The 24,448-nt window shown below is 39.1% G+C and overlaps 1 protein-coding gene across 2 annotated transcripts in view; it reads right to left on the bottom strand.

The window, feature by feature from the left end:
* Positions 1-24,448, bottom strand: part of RUNX1T1 (RUNX1 partner transcriptional co-repressor 1) — a 112,443-nt gene that overhangs the window by 43,434 nt on the left and 44,561 nt on the right. For both annotated transcript variants that reach the window (XM_058823287.1, XM_058823371.1), the window contains 2 exons: positions 5,382-5,519; positions 1,369-1,610 (listed from right to left, as the gene is read on the bottom strand). In XM_058823287.1, the coding sequence (XP_058679270.1) occupies positions 1,369-1,610; positions 5,382-5,519 (380 nt within the window). The remainder of the gene's footprint in view (positions 1-1,368; positions 1,611-5,381; positions 5,520-24,448) is intronic.

Raw genomic sequence — 24,448 nt, 5'->3', positions numbered from 1 at the left:
AAAGCATGCAAAGGTTTTTACATTTCAAACATCAGTTAAAGCTCTTTTTATAACATATTTTTATTTCATATTTTTCTACTGTTTGCTTTTTTAAAGAGGACTGTTTACTACGTTCTAGGCTGTGTAAGAAAGTCTTCACTTTAGAGATGAAGTCATAATCATGAACTCCATAAACTGGCAGGGTTGACCAAAGGAATAGCATATGTGAATTTTCCCAAGGAAAAATCCTAATCTGCTCCTAAGATCTCAAATGAAGTTAGAAATCAACTGTAAATAATAGTGGGAAAGAAGTTTTTATCTGAAAATCAGTGGAATGTGGATGTTCCCAAAGCCACCTTCAGCTTGTTTACTAGTTCCCCCTTCCAAAGAGAACCATGTGACAAGCAAAGCCCCATTAAACATTTTCTTTGAATATGGAAACAAATGGAGAGCAAGAGTTACTAATGTTATACTGCCTACATTAAACTTCCCTTTGACAGAGACCCAAGTGAAGGAGCATTGACTGCTGTCAGGTAGAGGCTTTTGAAGATACAAGCAGATTGTGAAATCACCCCTCAGCCTCTGTGCTAAACAGTGCTGTCAGTCTTTGCTCCAAATGAAATCAATGGCAACTGCAGCTGCTCAGAACAGATGTAAATTAGAGCACCACAATAGCATCTTCCCCAGTACATCCAATTATTGCTGAAGGAAATACATGGGAGACAACAAATGTCTGGCAGAGAGAGGACTTTACTGGGAGTAAAAAGAACCCTGGGCCAGATTTCAGTTTGCATGTAAAAGGGCAGCCCAAGTTGACAGAGCTAGGTAAGAAAGAGCTGAAATTTTCATTAAGCCATACCATCAAATAGAGATAACCTTATCAATAAAGCGACTTAAGTAGCAGCAGTGCCTTTTTGGGTTCATAATTGTTTGGTTCAATGACACCGAGAAAGGCTTTTGCACTGCATAACTGCAGTCCAAACACACTCAGCTCACCCTTTTAACCATTGACATATATGCAGGCCTCTCTCCTTTCCCCACCCAACTAAACTAGGCAAGTCAAACCATATTTTACTACATTACAGGATTCAAGGTATGACTACATTAGGGGTAGAGGATCCAGTAGAGGATGAAAACCCTCTCGCACCATTACACCATAACAATATACTGGCAAAAATAGTCAAGGCTATGCCTAGAAGGGAATAGCTGCCATTTGTGGGAAGCTAGTCAGGCTACTCATGTGAGCTCTGTCAGCAAGAGCTGGAGCTTCACTCTTGCATGGTTGGTATCCCTAAAGCACAGTGAATGCAGTGCATGTGACCCATTCATTTATGAAATAAACACATCAAGCAAGGAAGAGGGAAAAGAACAGAAAAAATACTTGCTTACCACAAGTCCTAGCACAAGGGTACGCACTCTCTCCCCAATCTCTGGTGAAATGTCATTGCCAAACTGCTGTAAGGTTGTAAGAAATCTCTTCAGTTTGCTGAGCTGCCTAGCTCCACAAGCTGGCGGTAACTGCTGGTTAGCCAGAGAAGAGGAAGAGGAAGAGGATGGCCCATTGCTAAAGCCATTAGGAGGAGATGGAGCTCCATTTAACGCTGTTGGTGAATGGCTAGTGCCATTGGTTACTGAAAGAAAAAGAGACGGAGGATAAAATAAAGATTGGGGTTGGGGAAGAGACAGAAAGAAAAAGGAGACAGAGGGGAAAATCCATCAGCTTATGTTTTCTGCACTTGACCTCAGAATTAATTAAGTTGCACAATCAAAGACAATTAGCCTTTAGACAGAGTGACAGTCTGCAGTTTATATCTATTTCCCAGTAGCTGGTGCTGAATGTTGTAAGGACTGGAAATAACAGCAGCAGCCTCTCACACAGCCCCTTTAAAATGCTCGTGGACCTGAAAAGCACCATTTGAATACCAGCCTTTTGTCAGAGGACTTTAAAAAGAGAGAGAGGGAAATGGAAAGAGAAAAAGCATGAGTGCATGTATGATTGAAGACCAAAAAAAAAATTGCTCTTTGGGGTAGAAAAAAATATGCAGACATATTTCATGAAGCCTCAGTTTATCTCTGAATATTTTTACTTGTGTTTTGTACACACAACTGACAGCTGTGTTTATAAAACAGGACTTTCACTTTTAACCTTACACCACCCAATGAGAAGGTTATTTTTTCCAATACAGATTCCCTAGCTGCTAACATATGGAGCACACAAAGTTGTCTGTGCAGGTACAAATGCTGCCAATGCTCTGTATCATGAAGCCTTGCAGCAAGAGCAGCAAGCTAGACTTCAGAAGACTTCTCAGAGATCATGAGCAAATCTCTCTGCTTTCACGTGCCAGCACCTTATCTCTGAAAAGGATAAGAAAGCATTTCCCTCCTGTTGCAAGGTTGCTTTGAGAATAACTATCTACTACTGAAGTACTAAGCATTCAAAATTTATGGCAATGAGATGCATGTACACATACTCAAGACAACAGAGAGTTTTTGGCAGTGATTTCAGTTTGATTCTTATCCACTCTCTAGAAGACAGCAGAGAATCAAACTGAGGACATCCTCTTCCACTCAGGTTAGCATGAACAGCAACACTCGAAACACACACCATTGAGGCTGAGTCTGATTTGCTAAAATGACAGCAAACAGCAAGAAAAAAGGCGGCTCCCCTAGAAGTACAAGTGTACCAGTGCACTGGCAGGTGTGGGCATGCAGCATGTGACTGTACCCAGCAGCAGCTGCATTCAATGGGCCACAGCCCTGGAGAAATTTTATGTTTTTTTTGGTTGGTGGTTTGTTTTTTTTTTTTTTTTTTTTTTTGTTTTTTTTTTTTGGAATCATTCAGAACCCAATCAAAAAAATCAGGAAATCAGGAACTTGTCTACAATCAACAATGCATAGGAGTATCAGTTTAACTTGTTTACTATTTAAAAACACAACCAGGGCAAGCTAGCAACTTCAAATACTTTCAATATTTCTCAATGATCAGCCTCTCTGAAGCCAAACATCCCATTCTCATCTCATTTTCTTCATGGAGTGTCCTTATCTCTAGCCAGCAAGTCCTTTTTTCAGGTTGGACACATACTACTAGATATAAATCCCTACCTATTACTATATTTAAATCACTGCCACAAACCTTTGAAGGAATTTTTGTTGCCCTAGTCACTGCTTTCCAGGGGAATTACAGAAAACGCTATGTGAATTGTTATCTAGCCTCTGTTTGTGTTTTCTCCTAGTTTTTGATTGCCTATTCTGGCTGCATGGGCTAGTGACAGCAAGGATTGGTAAATGCAGACATAGGAAGAAGCTGGCCTCAGCAAGTTCAGCTCCCTGCGAGGCTACAGGCCACGCTCTGAGTGCTGCACTGGGGTGAGGTATCTGAGTAAACAAATATGCTGTGATTGCAAGGAAATCACATAGCCAGAAGTCATCCTACCAGAAACTCAGAAAATGAGGACTGGGAAGAATAGCAACACGTCCTGCTGATCTACCCTGACACCGCCCAACAACTGTCGCCCATAAAGAGCTCTAGGCAGAGCTCTAGGCAGAGGGTGCTGGGGGTGATCAAGAAAGCAGAGAAGTGTGGAATTCATCACCTAGGATAGATACAGGGAGAAGAGAGGCAGATAAAGATTCCTCCCACAGCAAAAGAAATAATTAAATAGCCCCGTGATTTCAGTGCTTTCCTTATAATATCTGAATTTGCCAACTGGCAAAGTTGTGCATAATTTCTAAAACAAAACCATGTTGCTAAGCCAAAAGAATTTAGCATTTAAAATTTCAAACTACAACACGTCAAGAATTTTTAATCATCTAAACCAAAGAAAACAAAGATATTCTAGACCAGAAAACAAGTCAGATCTTTCTGGCCTACAGGCATTCCCACTGTAGTAATAATAAATGCAACAGACACTGATAAAAGTGTCTGTTTATGGTACAAGCTGGAACAGCTAAGGCCAACCTCCAAAATCTGACAGGGTGAAAAGCAATTAAAATCAGGGTTTTTTAGACCTTTAGTGTTCAAATAAGGAGCCCCAAATCAAGCTGTGGCTCACACACCTTCTGAAGTGCTGAACTCAATCAAATAAATATCCAGAAGCCTTGTGAGGATTAAAGAACATTGTCATATTCATTTTATGATTGTCAAGGATCATCCTGAACTGCTGGCAGGGCATCACATTGGAAAGCTTAAGGTGCAAGAACCTGATCCTGCAAAAACCTAGAAGCAATTTAACTTCAGACTGAAGCAGCTCCAGTGTGAAGCTCCATCCAGGATGATTCAGGTGCTGTAGCTAAGCAAAACAGACAAATTTTTGCAGGATCAGGGTCACTGGGTTAAATGTGAGTTTATGTGAATAGCTGGCACAAACCCTCCTCACTGTTTAAGTTCAATATAAATTGTCAGGACAGGGTTCCCTGGGATAAGTAGTACAAAGGCCTCCAGCTGGCCTTCTGCACAGAGGTGAATTTTAAATAAGGCATTTAACAGAGAGAAAGGGACTAAAACAGACTTAGGCAAGACAAATAGAAGATGCAGCCTTCATTCTGTTTAGGCATATGTATTCTACTGTTCTAAAGATGTTTTATTTAAAACGTGAAATGTAAACACATTCTCATGTTTATACTATTACAAGGCAGCATAAAAGAGACCCAAAAATTTGCAGCTAAATCTTACTATGAGAAATGTGGATCATTTCATGGCTGTGAAAAGAATAGTCCAGACAACGTGCCAGATTCAAATCTCAGTTACACTGATATGAATGCAGCATACATCAAGACTAGTAGAGTTTGTTATATGTTTACATCAATAAGCTGAGACAAAGATGCAGCCTTAAATGATTTAGGGAAGTGGTAACAGACTAGAAACATCTAGATAAAAATTATGAAAGGACTTTAATTTTGGTTTTATATCAATATTAACTAGACATTATATAGCACTGAAATCAGAATTCTTCACTGAAACATAAGCACAAGGAAGATTAGTATTTTTTCATTATGAATTATCTCCACTTTAAAAATAAAGAACAAACAAACTCCCTGTAGTTTCTATACTAAAGGGAATGGGATCATTTAAACAACATAATGGCATGTAAGAGAAGAAGGTTTTCTGTCCTTCTCACAAGAGGGCTAACCTGACCATTAAGTACATGGGAAGTCAGTGCTCACTGTTCTTTGACACTGTGACCAAGTGGTCAATGAAACAATAACACAACTCTGAGCTGAATGTCTTAATACCTTAAAGATGCATTAATCTGCTGTGAACTTTGTTTTGCTCAATTATTTTATACCACTACAATCAAATGTTGCTCCTGCCACTTCATGCACATTTCCCTTCACCTATTTTGGTTTCTGACATACAGAATAGAAATAAGATGGAATAAAAGTAAGAAAATAAGACTAATTACACGTTGTGGGCGTAAATGAACTGGTTCTTGGAGCTCCTTGGGTAGTGGGAGGAGGTGGCATGGTTGGAGGCGTCAGCCTGGATTGTGTCTTCACATCCACAGGTGAGTCTGGCATTGTGGAATGCTTCTCAGTGCGATCTGCAACACACACCACAGGAACACACCGGTTTATTTCCCCGAGCACACCCCCTCTGACAAAAACTTAAAAGCTAATGCAAGAAGTGAGCATTTCAGCATCTGCTGTGAAAGATTACACCTGATTATCTACTCCAGTGTGCTCTTCCCAAATTTTATCATCTAAACCTTACTTAAGGAGGTGCAACACAGATGGTAAGACCTCATTTGTAGCAGTGCTGCATTATCTTTTGTTTTTATTTCTAGCATGTGCAGATGCTACCTCCCAAGCACTCCTAGAGCTGCAACAACGCCACCTCCCTTCAAGGTTCACATGCTAGCCAGGAGGAAAAAACAGATGCAGGAACAGGAAGACAATAAATCCCCCTATGACATCTCTTCCAGAACTAAAGCCTGAAGCTCTTTAATACCGGTGAGATATTGTGTGGAATATTGCCTGAAACAAGGTCTCTTCATGTCTCTTCTATGTATCACCTGCCGCCCTCTTCATTGCTTCTCCTTGTAATCCTATGTTAAACTTATGCTAAATACACACACCCCCTGGATCACCTTACCACAGTGCCCCTGGCTATTCTTATATTCACCAGAAAAATAAACACAACATGCCAAAATGGTACGTCAATCATCTCATATACATACAATTATTTTCAAATAAACATGGAAGTTTGCACCATCACATATTAAGAACAACTTTCAATGCTCAAAACCTGCAAGATAAGCAGGAACATATCTCCCCAAGAAAACAAAACAAACATAAGGCAAAACTAGGAAAAAACTTAACACTTCTCTTGCAACTGAAGATCTAAATATACAACATACATGATGTAAAAGCTACAGAAGTGCACTTTTTCCCAACATCTTTTTGAATGACACTACCTTAAGTTGTTTTTTTAACCATCCAAGCCCATATGTTTCATTTATTAAGAATGGGCAAAACACAGCAAAATTTATCAGCTGAAGGCAAAATTAAGGCTTTCTCACTCCTGCAAGGAGTTTAGCAAACCATCTTGAAAAAAGATGTGTACAGTGATGCTTAGCTTCTAATGGGAATAAGTAAAATTCTTCAGTCCTTTCTTTGGGGAGTTGGGCCTATTTACTTAAACACAGCCCAAGAGAAGTCTTCCTGAGCTCCACAAAACTATTCTGTAAAGCACGTAAGTGTTGCTGCTAATGGACAAGCATGTAAGTCTGTGGTTTTAATTCAAAGCATGTCACATTCTATAAATTCTGTCACTTCACTTTGTGGAACAATTCCTTGTTCTTAGTTCTTACTAACAACATACAAACTTCAATAAAATAATTATATCTGAAATTTGCTCTGAGAGACAATAACAGAAATTCAATGCAATGCACACATTTAACAAAGAACAGGTATGTTTAAAAGAGCCTCAAAACACTTAATTATCAGCAAATTTAAATACGAGAAAGTTGGGGTTTTTTTAAAAAGGAAGGGGGAGGGAAAGGGAAAAAATCAAATCAGCCCCCATACCCCCAAAAATTAACAACACATAACAGATACCAATTCTTCTCTGTCTGAAACTGCAGAAACTGAGGAAGTAAGTAGTAAGTCCCAGAGGTGCAGCATGTCAGGTAGTGTAATTATAAAAGCCACCTTCAGGCTTTGTTGAAATGCCTACAGGCAATGTTTCAGCTCTCAGGGAAAGGGAGTAATTTCATGTAGAATTTAGAGACAAGTTTGGGGAAGATGAGCAGCGAAACACCCCCAAAATAAGATGAGGGGAATAGAGATACAATTTTATAGGATCTGTAGTGTTGATCTAAGGTTAGTAAACCTCAGCTGTGGAGGGAAGAGTAACCACAATGATTACTTTAAATATTAAGATTGTTACACAGGTAAGTGAGGTATGATTTGCAAATCAAGCAACAGTAAATTATGACATGGTGGAAAACAAAAACAGGTTTCTCAACAGATTCTATAAGTATTTCCTTTTCATATCAGTATACTAAAACAGTTAAATCTCTATCTTCAATAAGCCATTAATTTATTATAAAGAACTATGAAAACTCATCTTGAAATGTTAATTGCTTCCTTAATAGCCGAATTCATCTTGCACTCACCTCAACCAACCTCAGCAACAAGGGAATAAATAGCTTTCAGCTCATGTTGCAACAGAGGGAAAGAGGCACAGCAGTGAGCCCAAGCCCTCCTAAATAAAGGCAAATATTTCTCCCATGCCAAGAAAGGAGAGAGAAAGGGAGGCTTGCCAGAGCTGGTGGGGAGATAACAGTGGGAACTGCTGGTCCATCTGGTTTTCATTCTGCTAACACTCACATTGAACTGTTAAGGAAGGCAGTCCAGGTACACAGATTTGAAGCATGTGGGAGCGCAGACACAGGCACAGAGGAGATGGAGGTGGGTGGAAGAAGGAGTGAGAGAAATCGAGCTCCTCTAACAGACTGCTGCTCGCTGCAAGCAGGCACAGCCTGTATCCTCCAATTCAGCTGGTGATAACTGAAGCGATCCTGAGCTGTAACCAACCGCACGGCTCCTGCTCCCTCCCTTCTCTTCTCTGCATTTCGAAGTTCAGGTTTGATCAGAAACGCGCTCAGATTAGAGGGGGGAGACTTTCCCACAAAGCTGGCAATGTTTTGCTACTTAAATTGAACATGGTAGTGAGAAATAGTGTGTTGGTTTTGCCCTCGAATTTCAGGTTGCCATTCTATCATGATCCAAATGGTTTTTACTACCTCCAACAGTTTGCCACCCAGTCTGCAGACTGCTGAACTTAGCCACAGACCCCTGTACTTCTCATCTAAATCTAATAACATTAGGTTTGATTTTCCCAATTACCTTTCTTTGGACCTCTTAGACATAAACACAAACATGCTTTACATATCACTCACCTTTTCGTTACCTCTCTCTCTCCCCCTTGCAAAGCCCTAAACCCTCCTCTCCTACTGTATGTTCACAGCAGGCAGATTTCCCTCTGACTGTACATTCCCTAGCCCTGACTTCTTTAAGGAGATATTAAGGCTCTTTCCAAGCACATCCCAAAACATCTCTTGCCAGAGTACAAGATTTTGTCAGAACAGAGATTCTCCATGGGGGCAGGGAAAAAGGGCTTTTGAAGAAGTACAATGCGAAATACAAAGCATTTCCACATGCTTGGAAGACACCATCACATCACACCACCCAGGAGAACAGCCTTTACAACTCTCTATTCCACCCTCTCTAATAACAAAGCCCCTGTGGGAGCCATTCTGCTCTTGCTGCTACTGTTTTACCTGTTCACAGAGCTCCCTGAATTCTGAGGGACTGATGGGACTGGGAGCACCTGTATACAGCACCCACAGCAGAGAACCTCAGCAGCTCTAAGACAGATCACTCAGGGGATGGAGTGGTGATGGAGAACCACAAATCAGAGCCACCGCTGACAAAAATGTTAACAGTTCTTGTGATCTGATCTTCCTAAAGCTTTCTGGTGTCTGACACTCAGCCTGTAACTCCAGCTTCTACAAATCCTTATTAATTTTTTAATTAATAAAAACAATAAGCCTAACAACCAACACTTTTTGCTGTAATGGTTGACAAATAGCCTGATGATCTGAAAGCTAAAGACATAATGGTATTTAAGGCATATTCACAAGCCAATTTCCTTCAAGACATGATAGTTCATGAGGCTTTTAATGTATGGACATTCTTCATACAAACTCTCAGCGGACATTCTGCTATTCATACGTTCAGAGGTAATGAGGATTTGGTAGGGGAAGAAAGAATCTCTCAAGAGGAGAAACTCTAATTTTAACATATCAAAACCTGCCTGGGTAACATTTCATGTCCACGTACTCCAGTTCTACAATACAGAGGTACATACATTGAATTTTGTCTGAAATTCAGAAGAACTTTCAATATGTCTTAAAATAGCTCAATTTCTTGAATTCAAAAACATGTCTATGTTCTTGAGTCAAACCAGACTCCTCACTTGCAAAGCTAGTTTTGGCTATCTTTTTCTTCATATGGACCTTGACATTTCAAACAATAATCCTGAATTAGGAAGGACACACCAGAAAGTTTCATACAGGCAGCATCCCACAGCATCCCATTTAAAAGCATAGCCTGTATATACAGAGGGAGTAAATTCTTTCAGGTGAAACAATTTCTTCCACTGAATCCCTCTAAACAATGACAGACCTGTGCTCCTTAGCCCAGTTCAGATCAAATGGAACTGAAACCAGAAGTCCTCCAAACTGGAAGGAAAAGGAGACATCTGCAACTCATTCTGTAGTGTTCACTGCAATCAGTTCAGGATGGAGAAAGATGGTGAAATAATGGTCTAGTCCTAATCCATACACACAACCCTCTGGAGCAGCAAGAGACTTAGAATAAATTCAGAAAACATGTTTCAAGTATGCAGAGATCTATTGCATTTGCTTTGGATTATATTTTTATTTAAAAACAAACCCAAGCAAAACATTTTGAAATACACATTCTTGAAACAGCACAGAGTGAAGAACTGTGATTTAACTACAGAAGTATTTTGCTTCATTTAAAATTAAAGAATGTTGTAAAACCAACTTTAAATTATGATATTTCTTCTGTGGATTCTGAACTATACTGTTCTTGCTGTTCATTCAGTTTTTATGGTAGAGGATTTTTTTATCACTATATTTAGTGTTAAGGTGAACACTGATATTTACTGCAAGCACAGTCAGCTTCTGAACCAAACAAGGAAGAGACAAAGCATGCAGGAGCTGGAGCAAAGAGAGATGTGCCTGCATTCAAACTGATTTACTTTACTTCCTTTACCCTACAAGATTTAGTCCATTTTTAAAACAAGGCGGTCTTTCATAAATGGCAACATTTCAGCTCACATGGCACACCTCCAAGTCTAACGCATCAAGGAAAGCTGATGTATGGAACAAAATATGGAATATATAAATACTTTACTGATACCATTTCAATAGCCAATTCAGTGTCAAGGAGTGGTGTGTTTTCAATTTCCTTTTTTAAATGAAAAAAAATTGTGGTATAATATGCTGTGGCATTTATTTTACTTTTAGTTAGTGCAAACAGTTCCAGATGTACACTCAGGCATGAAAGATTCTTAAAGATGCTTTATATTGATTGTACAGTACTTTCTACTTTGGTGCCAACATTTAAAAAATAAAAATAAAACTTGCTAAATTAAAAGAGTCCATTGTCTTGTTCCCTTCAAACTCACAAAAAGAGCAAGCCCCACATATTACACAAGGGATTGGAACCTGCCTCCACCACCCAAGTTACAGGAATCAGACCTAAATCTGAAAGGTTTAATTCTGATGGTTTCTTAGACACGTTGGACTAATTTTCATTATTTTGAGAGGGGTGGCAGAGAATTTGCAAGCAGGTAACCACGGACTGTGAGTCACAGTGGTGATGAACCTGAAGTCAGACAACCACAAGTCCAACCTAGGAGGACAAATTCCATAATTCTTCCATCCATAATGCTATCATGTTGCAGCCAGTAAGACCTTCTCCTTCAGATGTGGCCAAGCCACACAGCACCATTAGAAATAGGCAGTGTTTGTGGAATCCCACAACTCCTGAGCCTCAAACCTGCTGCTACACCGAGCAGGACAATATTACAAGGTTGCCTTAGTTGAAAAGAACTCATTTGAGAATGCATGGTAAAAGCCTGACGTATCTGGTAAATCCTACTTACTGCATACACTGAACCCCTGGGCAAGCCTGCAAGTCATACAATGCAGCCATAAAACATGACGTGGACAACAGTGCTGCAGAACCTCTCCCTGCCAAGCATGCCTGGGATTTGTTTGAGACTGGTACAGTCTTCATTCCATTCACCTCTTGGCCCTTTTGACTTCTTCTTGATAAATAAATAAGGACCTAAATACAATGGATGTTTTTGTGCTACACAATGATCTCAAACAGGCATAATACAACCATAACTTTCTCTCAGCACCAGATGCAGTCATGTTATTGACCTAGAAAGGAAACATCACCGGGTTTCCAGTTCCCCAGTAGAGGACTTTTACTTCCAGGTGATTTGCAGGAATGCAGTAGCAGAGATCAGCTCAGACTCTGTCTTTTGTCACAGAACATTACCTCTGCAAGATTTATCCACCAGGAATCAGAATCTATGGGAAGTGACTGATGGATATGAACAGCAAAGTTTTCAGATGACATAACATTTCAATGCTTCTTTAGCATGCTGGGTATGAAGCTCACATATTGAAGATGACCCTTTTGCAAGAGCAATATCACAATTTTGCTGCAGCCTTATCTTCATTCTTCTCTGCTCAGATAGTTGAACAATTCATATCACCAGCTATTCTTCAGAATAAATGAAAGCACATTCAATTTACCCATTTATGCTCATTTAATATGCAATAGCTAGAAGAAATTCTGTATCCTGGGAGTTCACTGAAGTTATCTGAGGCCAAGTTATAAGAGTTTTCTTCAGCTGTGCTAAAATAAGCCTTGAGCATAATACAATCTCCTCTGTCTCCCAAAAGCTGAAAGGGATCTTTGTGCTACTGTCTCCCACTTTTGGTAGAGCTTGTGGATGACATAAAGCAGGTAAATAGCGAAAATGCCTTTTGTCATGTTCTTTGTCCACAATGGTACCTTGACTGGTCCTAACAATGAGGTACAAACGCAAAATCATTCTCTTTGATTTCAGTTCTCTACGGTGAGAGGTTCTGACTGGCAAAAAAACTTGGTCCCACACTCATGGCTTAGCAGCTGAAGGCCAAATAATTACACGTATTATAAAATAAGTAATGCATGAGTTCAATCTCAGAATTAAGACAAAAATGTCACAGCTTGCTTTGCTTGGACATATTATTTTTTCCTGAAAGAAATAAACTTGCCTTACCATATAATTTCCTAAAGAAGGGGTAAAATAGAAAAATAAAATAAACTTTTCCCTCTCACTAAACAATCTGACATGTTTTGACAGTTTCAAAACTATCATAAATTCACTTTTAGTTATTTAATAAAAACTGGCTCATATCAGAATTGCATGTTTTTTTAAAATGCCTCTTTTCTCCTTCACCCTTTCTGGCTTTGCAAATTTTACCATGCATAATTGCTTGGATGCAGGAATGCAGGAAGAAGAATACATTCTAAATCTAGATCTGCTACCACCACAATGGTTTATGGTTTATGGTTTACTCAGCCAGAACAGACAAGCAAAATAAGGGCCCAACTGTGGCAGCTGCCCTGAGTTTCCATAAGCCCCTGGAAAACAAAGTCTACATGTTCCTTTTCATGGATGAATACACAACACTTGGTCTATAATGAAGCTGAAGACAATGTGGATTTCTTCTAAATATTCCACCAAATATCATGAAAATTTCTCAATATATGAACTAATGCAGTTAATAAGCAACAGTCCCATAACCAGTATTGAAATACTATTTTCCCGTTTACATTGTTCTGTAGATCTTTTCTTTTTGTTGACAAACTATCCAACTAAGAACCGTGTGTTTGGGTGGTTCTCTTGTGTTTCACATCATGGGAAGTATTACTGCTATTCCAAACCCAGCTCACTGAACACTGAGGCTCAAGTGAAGTGACAAAGTGGCACTCTGCCTCTGGCTGGAAGAACTGAAGAACAGTCAGAGCAAGCACTGGCCAAACTCACACCCCAGCTCCCTGACAAACTACAGAGGTGACCACCTCTCTACATTAGCAATCAATCCCTTTACTTGTATAGAGGAAATCTTCAGCATGCTTTCAGTACTTTCAGTACTGAAAGTATTTTCAGGAGTACTTTCCCAAAGGCTCCCTGACCACTAACTCATTTCCTCTCTGCATCATCATTCCTTGAAGGCCTACCCTTGTCAGGATTACACACTATTTGACAAACTATAGATGAAGGCAGAATGATATCTAAGAAATACAAATGCCATCAGAATCTAATTGGTATTGTTTGCATGCTCTTATATACTCAACCACACACAGCACAGATCCTTCCCACCAGAAATAAGAAGATTTTTCTCTCACAACATTAACTGAAATTTCATAACTTGGTCTCCAGAAGCATATTTATGTTTTTAATCCAAAGTTTGTCCAGTCCCAAATTAACAGTAAATAACAGAATCATGGGAAGACTTGGGTTGGAAAGGGACCTTCAAGATCATCCCCTTCCAGCCCCTCTTCCGTCAACAGGTACACCTTTCACTAAACCAGATTACTCAGAGTCTCATCTAACCTGGCCTTGAACACTTCCAGGGAAAAGGCACCCACAGATTCTCTGGGCAACCTGTTCCAGTGCCTTATAGTAAAGAACCATAGTAAAGTCCTCATAGTAAAGAACTTTTCCCTAACAACCAGTCTAAACATACTCTCAGTTTGAAACTGCAGTTTGTTATACAATGCTAGAAGTCTGAATCAAAATAATTATAAACTTCTTTATTTTTTATGCACTTATACAGAGTGTAAACAATAGCTGTACTCATTTTAGAAAAGTCCTAAGAGAATACTGATACCGTATTTCATTAGATTTAGCTGGAACTGAAGTCTCCAATATAGACTACACAAAGTAATCTAAAGCAACTTATTTAAATTCAGGAAAGTATAGGCAATAAACTCCTCTGTCAAAAAGCAAAAGAAGTTACTACAGCTGTATTTGTAACTTGCTTATATTTGTATAACATGCCAGAAGTCCTTTAGGCTCAAAAAGAATCAAATATGTGTGTAGGAGGTGATATTTTCCATGGTTATACATCTGAAAAGATGATACAGGGACTACCAAGAAGGTGAATGGATATACTTTTGGCTTTGTTTGATTTTAAAATGTGGAATTTGTCATGGGCAAGTCAAGATCCTGTAACGTGTAGATGGTGGTGGCCAGCCTGGGACAGGCTACTCCCCACGTTGTGGATCAAGGTCCCAAATCCCTGCTCTACCAGACTGCAGTATTTTATCCACCCAAAAACCCAGGTCCTCCAAGTGATATTTCAAACAGTGAAAAGTCTGTTCCATTAGGCCAGAAGCATAGGTCTGGGGAGCAAGAACACACCCATAATACTGAAAGCCGAGGCAGCCAAGCTCCCTCTCTACCAAGTATCAGAACAGTCTGAGGAAGTCTTCTTATTCCTGCCATCTAACACAGACAGCTAAATTAGCAGACTAAATGTCCCATAAAATCACTAAAGAGTTAGAGTCTCTAATTTTTTTATTTCTGTGGCTGCTAAATCAGGCATAAACATTCCCATATAGATCTAGGTTCTTTCCCTCCTGAGAAACCAGAAGCATTCAGACTGCTCTCACAGTGTGGCTGCTGTACACAGCAATTGGTAGTCCTCAGTGAGCAGGCATAATAACTCCTTGGCTTCCATTCAGCCACTCAAGACGGGTATTAATCCACCAATGAAAATAGATAATGAAGCATATTTCCCCCAGAAACCCTTGCTCAGGTGCTGGCACTGGAAGTTACTTACTGCCACTACCAGCAAGACAGAAGTGGAACTATAGGCTTTCCCCATCTTGGTATTATACACTGACAGTCTTCAGTAGTGCAATTTATTATACCCATCAGCACTTCAGCATTTATAGAAATACACACTTTGGAAGACTATCATTTCATATCATCAGATCATGCCATTAAAGATATCCTTCATTTACATGATTCACTGTCTAGAGAGAGTGTGAGAAAATACCCACTATTAGTTATGAGTCAGCTCCTCCTCAGTGCTGCACGTCACACCAAATGTCTTTTATTTGGGCACTGGATTACACCTTAATAAAGCAGTGGAGAGGTGAGAAGGGGGAAAGAGAGCCTCAAAAACTTCACAATAAATGAAGGCTCAAATATCTTCTTAGATGAGACAATACTGCTTATTGATAAATAATCTCCAAAGCAAATACTACCATTAGCAATTCCAAAACTGTGTTTTGAAATCATCTGGCCTAACACCTCACATGTACTCTTAAAAGTGAATGAGAAATAGCATAAGTATATAAAGGAAGAAGGAAAGGAAGGAATTTGTGTATGTCATTTAAGACTAACAAAACCTCTTTCTGAAGCCAGCAAATTCACACAAAATCATATTGGCACAGAAATCTCTAGTGATCTCACCCAGAAAGAGAGATGCTGGGTTAGCCTTCCAGGCAGACTCCAGCTCCAGAAACACTCAGGAATACGTGTTTAACCATAGACACTGAAAACAGCTGTAGGTAAACTAATGAGACCACTCACAGGGTATACAATTACACGCAACGTTTCTAGACCTTAAAGCATCACAGCAGTCTTAGTCTTGCACAATAAAGCTTAAAACTTCCTTCTTTTGAAGCATCTTCCCTATGTTTTGAATTTTAAATAGCAGACCCCAGCTGAAGCCTGAACTGAAAGAAAAATCAGCAATTATTACAGAATCCACAGAAAATATACACAAATTTTTAAAACTATTTTAGGTATCATAGCATTGCCATGATGGATGATGGTTGTACAATACATACTTCATTTAAAGCCCAGCAGATTCAAATTAAATGTTTAGGGTTTGGTTTTTGTTTTTATTTTTTCCCTCAACAAATACATTAAAAAAGTTTTTATATTTATAGAACAACATTTTCATCATGCCACCTAAACCTATTACTCTAACACGGCAATATTGATCTGTGTGCATCAGTGCTGCTTCTATGGCTTTCTTCTGTACGTGTAGATATGTGCATGCCCATGCGTGCATGTGCACACACACTTGTGTGTGGGACCGAATTTTACTTGGTTTTGTGTATAAAAATACTTACTGTGATTATTTTTCTTTCTTTATTTCATTTTTTTTAACATTCAAATTTAGAAAACTGTAAGAGGGAAAGAGCCTTCAATTGCACTGAAGGAAGTGTTAAATGGAGGGGAAACTTCAGGGTGAGAAGTCAGACACGAAGGAGAAGCCACTCAATGATACGAATGCAGGCGAAATATTGACAAAGTAAGGAAGTCTGATGCATTTGAACTCTGAATGTTTAATGTGGATGTGCTTAACCCTTTCTGATACGGTTCCATTCTCTTGTATATAAAAAAAAAAGTCTTATGAAATGTAGCTTTAACTCTCTCTGTGCTACGGAAACACCCTACATTAGGCCTTGGTCCAACTTGTGCATATCCATTTTGTGTTCCTGAGAGGTGGGTCAAGCAGAGGAGAGGCCATTGTTGTGAGAAGAAGCAGACTGTTCCCCAGCAGGACGGACACCCTGCGGCGGGGCAGAGCGGCGGGAGCACCGGGAGGCGCCCGGGCGCGGCCGGGAGCGGGCACGGGCCAGTGCGACCACTAGAGGGAGCCAGCATCGTGCCGCGGCATGGGAAAGGCCCCGCCCGCGCCCGGCGCTCACATAAATGGCGAGCTGCTCAGAAAGCCAAAGGGACGCGCTTCAAGAACAGTTCTTCCCAGTATCTTCAGCCACGTGATGTAAAGGAGTATGTGTTATTCTGTGCCCAAAGAACCAACAGAATATTAAGTCATTGTCCCTAAAGTTCAGGCATATTAATTTCATTCTCAAAAGAGCAACTAGACAGCCCTGGCTACAACAACACCTTTTTCAGTGTCTCCTGTTGTTGCCCCTTGCCCCCAGCTACATCTCCCCTGCCCCCACCTTCCCCTGCTTGGCTGATAGCTTTCTCTGTGAGACATTGCAAAAGTGGAATTACAGAAGCAAGACAATAGGCAGTGTCGTGCCTACAACTCACACTATATCCAGTGATAAAACCTGGATTGTGCACACACAACTACAGCCACGTGATGATGGCATAAACTTGAACATACCCAACAAAATTTAACATCACTCCTCTTTTTGCACCAAAACACAGAGAACCAAACAAAACTTGGTATTTCCCTCACACTTATAATCAGTCAGAGAGACCAAAAGGCAAGCAGGGAAGAAGTAAATGCTCTCACAGTTCTTTATAAACATCCTTTTTGCACCACATATGTGCTAAGAAAGCTAAATCCCAAGGGCAGATACAATTCAAAAGTACAAGAGAGATAGGAACTGCACTGGCATCTCCTGTGAAAACATATTTCTTTATTCTTGGAATATAAGGTGTAAAGCACATCAGTACTTTTCTGGTGAGGTCTAAACTTGGATATGAAGAAATTAAGAACTGCTGAACTGCAACTATCCGTGGTAAATTCTAAAATTATGAAAGGAAAATTAAAAAATGGGGAAATAGGTGTACCTGGATGAAATACTAAACAGTTAACAAGAATAACTGTCCCCAAATGAGTTCCTAGCCATTATCTTTTCCATAATTATTGCAAGTAGATTCAGTAACTGTGCATACAAATGACCCATTAGAAACTTAACAGGTCATTTCCAAAGGTGATTATGAGCCCTGACTTACAAAGCTACTTGGGTTTTCACACAATTCTGTTCAGTGCCAACAATCTGCACAAAATTAAGATAAAATGTGTTTCCAAAACACTAAGTGGAAATAAACTTTCAGAAACTAAAAGAAGGTATGAGGTAGCAAACACCAATTAATCAAATGCATCTTCATAAATGAAATCTTAAAAAATTTGCTTTTGTCTGTGCTCTGGTGTCAGGAGAATAGGAGAATGGAAAGGAGGCAGCAATCATATGTTAGAGCCCTTACAATGCCCCATACTACAATAAATAATGCTGAGTGTAACTGTGAAAAGTCTAAGGCTAGGCAGGAGAGATAAAAATCATAGTAGGCTATCAGAGTGGACATCTGCTGCAGAACACAGTATGGAGAGCAGAAACGTGTCAGTAGATAAAGATGAACCCAAATGAACTTCTTAAAACAACAACCTCAATGCTCTTCACCTCAATGGTCCTTCTTGGCCCTTTTTCTTAATGGGTAGCTGTGCTACTGCAACAAATGAACAAATAATAGGCCTGGTTTAGAAAATATTAGAAAACTATTCAGAAGCACCATTTAAGGAGAGTAATAAAGAACAGGAGTATAGACATGCAGCTTCCTCAGTTGCTGAGGTTGTTAAAGAAACAGCAGGAGACACAAAAACAGATCCTGGCACTCCCACTGTGAATGGCTTGGGCAGGTTGTAAAGAAATTAACTGAGCAAAACCAGAATAGATTCACTTAAAATGTGCAGGCGAAAAAAGGTAAGAGGAAGCATCCCAAGCTATATTAACCATAAGAAACAAAACACATGATCAGTTTTCATTCATGTCAAATAAATAAGAAAACAAAACTATAAAAAACCATGATCTTCACTGAAACTGAACAAAGATATTGACAACTAACAAATATTGACCTACCTTATGTTTAAATTTGTCTCAACAACAGAGGAAAAAATGGGGAAGGAGTGTACCAAACTTGGACAAAAACCCCTTGATTCTGGAATCATATATGTGATTCTTTTTTTTAAAGGAAGTATTGCAATAGAAAATGGGTCTCTGATACTGCTTGTTCTTCTCTCACTTTCTCTTCTAATGCAAAGAGAGAAGAGGCAAAACAAACACACTGAGATACTGTCACATTGTTCACCCCAGCCTGGGCTCTTGGGAGTCTCTCAATAGACCTTTCCTTTCTTTTCTCCAGAAATCCCAAACCCTTGCAAGAGTGGGTATGAGAAGCTGTATGGCCTCATTGGTTCTGCAGGGAATCGGCAGCCTTTTGTCTATTGCTCCCCTCTAATATTTAAGATAATCTATCTCTGTCTTTTCTTTTTTCTAAATCATCTCAAATGTAGGCTTTAAACACATGCTTTACATCATGTTATGTCATACTGGAACAAACAGCTCCTCGAAAGGCTGAACTTCTATTTGTGATTATTTATCTAAAAGCTGTGTTTTCTTTTAAACTGTATATATTTTGTTGGACTGCATCTACTGACAGCTAAATTCCCAAGCCTTCAACCTGCCATCTCAAAAAAGCAGATTCAAAAGGGTCCAAGTAGAGTTTACTGTCAGTCTGTAACGAGAGTAAAATTATAAATCTCTGTACCAAAAGCCAGCTGCTTCATTCTTAACTCTGATCCCCCCTTTTCTTTTGCATTCTAGCTAGCATACAGCTGCAATAAATGTGGCTCTTCTCACAAGCCATGCAGATGTTAACAGTTCTGTAGGACATCAAGAAACATTTCAAGAATCTTGTAAGTGCTGACTAAACTTGCTTGAATAACCCACACTATCTCCTCCACATTCCCATTCAGTAACATTAGTCTTCCTGAATATATTAAGGAAAAAAAAAATAATTTAAGCTAAGGCTTTAATGTCTAGGTCTAAATGCGCTATCAGTAAACAAGGAATGTTCTTAAGCCATCAGACAACAGATATTCAGGTAGTAAAGCAAAGGGAGTCAATTTATTCTTTGCCACAATGAGTAATGCATTTTTTGTTTCTTATCTATGCAAGAGTAGTAAAATTAATGTCTAAAAATATATATTTATAAAAGTCATGGCTGTATCTATTTGAAAGAATGGATCAGTACTAAAGCAAGATCTTTTCTAGTAGTCAAATGGATTAATACTAAATTAGAGTGAAGGAGTTCAAAGTGCTACCTAGTACGTTTTTATTAAAGTTATATTAGCATGACAGTCGTATGCATTAAAGATTAAGCTAAAGCCTCAAACCACAGTCAGCAGCAGCAAGAGTCCAGCTGTGCAGGTAGAGGACTAGATACAAAATGCATTAATTAAGTGGGTTTATACTAGAGATGCTGTTTTAATATTTCTTCTCTCTTCAAGCAGTGTGCTGGGCTAATTTTCTTCTTAGCAGCTAATGTAGGGCTGTGTTTTGGATTTGTGCTGGAAACAGTGCTGGTAACACAGGAATGTTTTATCTTTGGCTGAGTGGGACTTACACCGAGTCAGGGCTTTTCTGCTTCTCACCCCTCCCAGCAGCAAGCAGGCTGGGGGTGCACAAGGAGGGAAGGGGACACAGATGGGACAGCTGACCCCAACTGACCCAAGAGACAGCCCACACCATGTGATGTCATGCTCAGCAATAAAACTGGGAGGAAGATTGGCTGCTGCTTGGGGACTGGCTGGGCATCAGCGAGTTGGTGGTGAGCAATTGTATCAGTTGACTTTCTTGGGTTTTTTCTCTTTATTTCCTATTTTACCTTTTATTACATTTATCACTATTATTATCATTACAATTATTATTTCAATTTTATTTCAATTATTAAACTATTCTTATCTCAACCCATGACTATTCTCACTTTTACCCTTTCAATTCTCTTCCCCTTGTCCTGCTGGTGGGGAGTAAGCATCTCTGTGGGACTTGGTCACCAGCTGGGGTTAAACTACGACTAGCAGCAAGTTTGGTCTCCTTTTTGGAGTAGGACTTTCAAAACACGTGAAGCAGTTTAGAAGCTCAGTCATCAACAAAGCCAATAAGACTCACACTCATGTATTGCTCCAGACACTTGAAAATCCTACATCAAATACCCTACCCTGTGTGTAAACTTCACACTTTGAAAACCCACTGGAAGGAGGGCTGCAGAGCGATTCACAGCACTGAGCCATAAAGAGATCACAATCTTTGACAAGTTCAGAAACAAAATGTGCAGTCAAGAGTGTCTATGGTGGAGTTTTGAGATTGTCTCCAGTCAAGTGTCAATCTCAGCAGTTTCAAAGAGGACAGGGTAGGGAGAAATAAAACGAACATATCAGTACATTTCCTGCAAGGGATCGATAAAAAGACCTCACTCCTACAAAGGCTTACAAACCTGCTCAACTTCAGATACTTATCTTATTATGTAGCACACTTGAAGTGAAAATCAAGTCTTTGAAGACATGGGGCACAAATAATTTACCATGGAATGTGGAATTCGGGTATTGTTTGTTCTTCGATTTAGTAATACAGAAAATCTGAATATAAAGCAGAATTGCAATGTGCTATTTTCTAAATGCTTCATGACACTGCTTTTAGAGTAATTTCATCAAAATGCCATAAAGACATTTAAGCGTTTTGAGATAAGCAAAAAGACAATAGACTGCAGCCTTAAAAAGAAGTCAATATTAACAGAAGCTCTGTAATTAGCTAGTCCAAAAACCTCAAGCAGTCTTCAGGCTTACCCAAACAAAACAAATTGTAAGGAGAGAGCAGGAAGAACTAAAAAAAAAAATGAGGAAAATAAAGAAAGAGGAACGAAAAGCCACATGAGCCAGAATCCCTCACTGCTGTTATTTCTCCACAAGCGGAAATGCTCCGTTCAGTCATGGCTTAGGAGGCATAAACATCATTGAAATTCAAAAGCAGCTCTGAGAAAGAGGACGCCTCAATTGGTATGCAAGTGGTGTTTTCTCGCCCTGAATACATTATGAACTTGCAGCATGCTAATATGCCATGCTATCATAAGCACCAGATGGAACAGTAGGCAGTGTATGTCCCATCAAACCTCAGGAAGATGTATTAATGTTCCTGCTCTTTTTTTTCCTTCCCCTCCCCTCCCCCTACTACAACCCCTCAGCTGTGTCCCCAGACTGGCACATTTCGTAGCATCAGTCACCTGCTCCCGAAGCACAGTTCTCCAGGGTTGCCTCATCTTCACCAGGTGGTGCCAAGCATCTTTTCAATCTTTTTTATCGCAGAAGGTAAAGGCCACAAGATGTGTCAGGCTGTGCTTACTGAAGGGTACCAAGTACAAAAGATAACATCATGAGATAAATGATAGATGAGAAAGACTTTGGGTTTAAAGCTAGCACAATGGTTTTAAATTATGTATAAACGGCACAGCACAAATTTTCCCTTCAGTACTATTGGTGAATGAAGAATTGGGGAACAGCAGCAAAGGGAAAGGTTTTCCAAGTAATCAAATAAAATAGAGGAAACGGGATTAAAGATCTTTGAACTGAATTCCTTTTTTCACCACACTGGAAACCTTTGCACAGAAGATGTACACAGTTCAACAGCCATTTATAGGGTAGGAGCAGGCTTTAATTTTAAATCAGGGTAAGAAAATGGCACACAGGCAAATTAGCTTACAGGATTTTGATTTTTATATATATATATAATTCTAATGATATTCCTTGGCTTTTGTGACTAACAAATTGCTTAAAGCTATATGTCTGATTCGAAAGACATGGGAGAATTTTAATACCGCTTCGCATCATTTATTAATTCTGTCTCAAGCAGGTTTTATATTACTAAAGAGAAATGTGATCTAGTATTCTGTATGAAAGTATGTGCATAGGCATACAAAATGAAAGCACATATTTTCTGGTATCACCTGAACTTCTCTTATCTATTCCTAGAAATAAACTTCCTATTGAAATATATGGTTTGCAAGAAAATTATTTTCTTTTTCTTTTCCTGTTACTGTGGTATTCAGAATGCAAAATAAGATCCTCAAGACTAAAAATTAAGAGCCTATGAATTCAAAACACAAGTAAGAAAGACCAGAGATGGCTGAAGAAAAGCAAATCAGCTTTAAGCATTTGAAGTTTGAATGTTCAATTATTTTTAAACAGGTTTGTTTTTCAGAGAGAAATCACATCAGTAAACATTTTGCCATTTTCTGATATTTTAGAAACCACCTGCTGATTTGCAACAGCTCTCACTATACATGTAAATTCATTGTTTTCCTAACAACATTAGCCTTCTCATAAATACAGTCTAATTCTACAAGATGCTGAGTATTCACAACTCATACGACCTTTCTGGGGATTAACATTGCTCAAAATCTTGTAAGACCTACATACAGAAGTTATCTGTTGCATGTATTAGAAGTATTTTTCCAGCTATTAAAGGTCTGGTTGACAGGGACTTCCAACTACATATCCAATCCTAACTAAAACAAAAAAAAAATTACCTTTTTCATTCAAACAAAGCATGTTATGACTGTTATTCAGAAATAACAGGTATTATTATAGCATCTATTAAGCACAGAAGGGCTTTAATGCAAAGATATCTTAAGGATTGAGTTAGAAATCAGATCAATTTTTTTCTTCTTTCTTTTCCTACTGAATATTGGGGGACTTGTTTTGTTTTTTAATACATAGCCTTTAAGGGTAATTTGCTAAACTATGATTTGCAATGTGCAAATAAGTCTATTTAAGTCCATTATCCTGTGTTATAAAGTAATTTCTGACACCTTAACAGCACTCAATTTAATTACAACACACTGAAACAGTAGAGCTGACTCCCAGAGGAACCAGTTTGGATCAGAAGATGATGATGTATGCTAGCTGCTGATCAGCTTTCAGCATCAGATCTACCATCAGCTGTTTTCAAGAACAATATCAGAACATCTGCATCATCATAGTATTTTGTGTTGAAAAGCCCTCCAAAAGCTAGCAATTGCAGGCAACAATATGCACATACCCACACCTGTAAGGAGACATACTTAAAACCCAGCAGCTTTACTGTAATGACTAAAAGAGACCAAACAAACAAACACAACAAAAAAACCCAACAAAAACAAAACAAACCCACCCCCCACCAAAAAAAAAAAAAAACCACAAAAAAAAAAAAAAAAAAAAAAAAAACACAAAAAAACCCCTCAAAACAAATGAAAAAACACAAAGAAACCCTTTTGATTCTGATTCAGTAAGCATCAATTTCTGCACCAGAATCCCCATTGGGTAATTCATCAAGGCATCTATTCTGTATCTAGTATGGCAAGACAGTGAAAACACTTACAGCCTCCAAAAAGAAAAACACTTGTGACAAAGCTATTAAGCATTCCTGGTGATTAAGCAATGGACACTCATTATTTCAAGACTGTCTTGAGCCAATACCCCAGACAAAACCACCCGCTCATATCTGCTTCTGTCAAGGTGAAATCAAGACATGATGATTTTCTGTATTCCTTCACGAAAATGCAAGTTACTCAGCAGCTTCCACAAAGCTCTTCCTGAGGGAATATAGAAGTTAACTAAGGAAAGAGTATATAATTTCTCTTGTGGCTCTACAGAGAGATGCAGGTCGATACCTTAAATTTAGGTAGTATTTTTATCTTTGGAGCTTTTACAGACTCAAAAGCATTTTGAGGCAAAACCTTTAAGGCAGCATAAATGAACGGATTCTGTTT

Source organism: Ammospiza caudacuta, chromosome 1 (assembly GCF_027887145.1).
Source record: "Ammospiza caudacuta isolate bAmmCau1 chromosome 1, bAmmCau1.pri, whole genome shotgun sequence".
Taxonomy (NCBI): Eukaryota; Metazoa; Chordata; class Aves; order Passeriformes; family Passerellidae; genus Ammospiza; species Ammospiza caudacuta.
The sequence above is the reverse complement of the archived record's forward strand: the minus strand, read 5'-3'. Positions and strand labels throughout refer to the sequence as shown.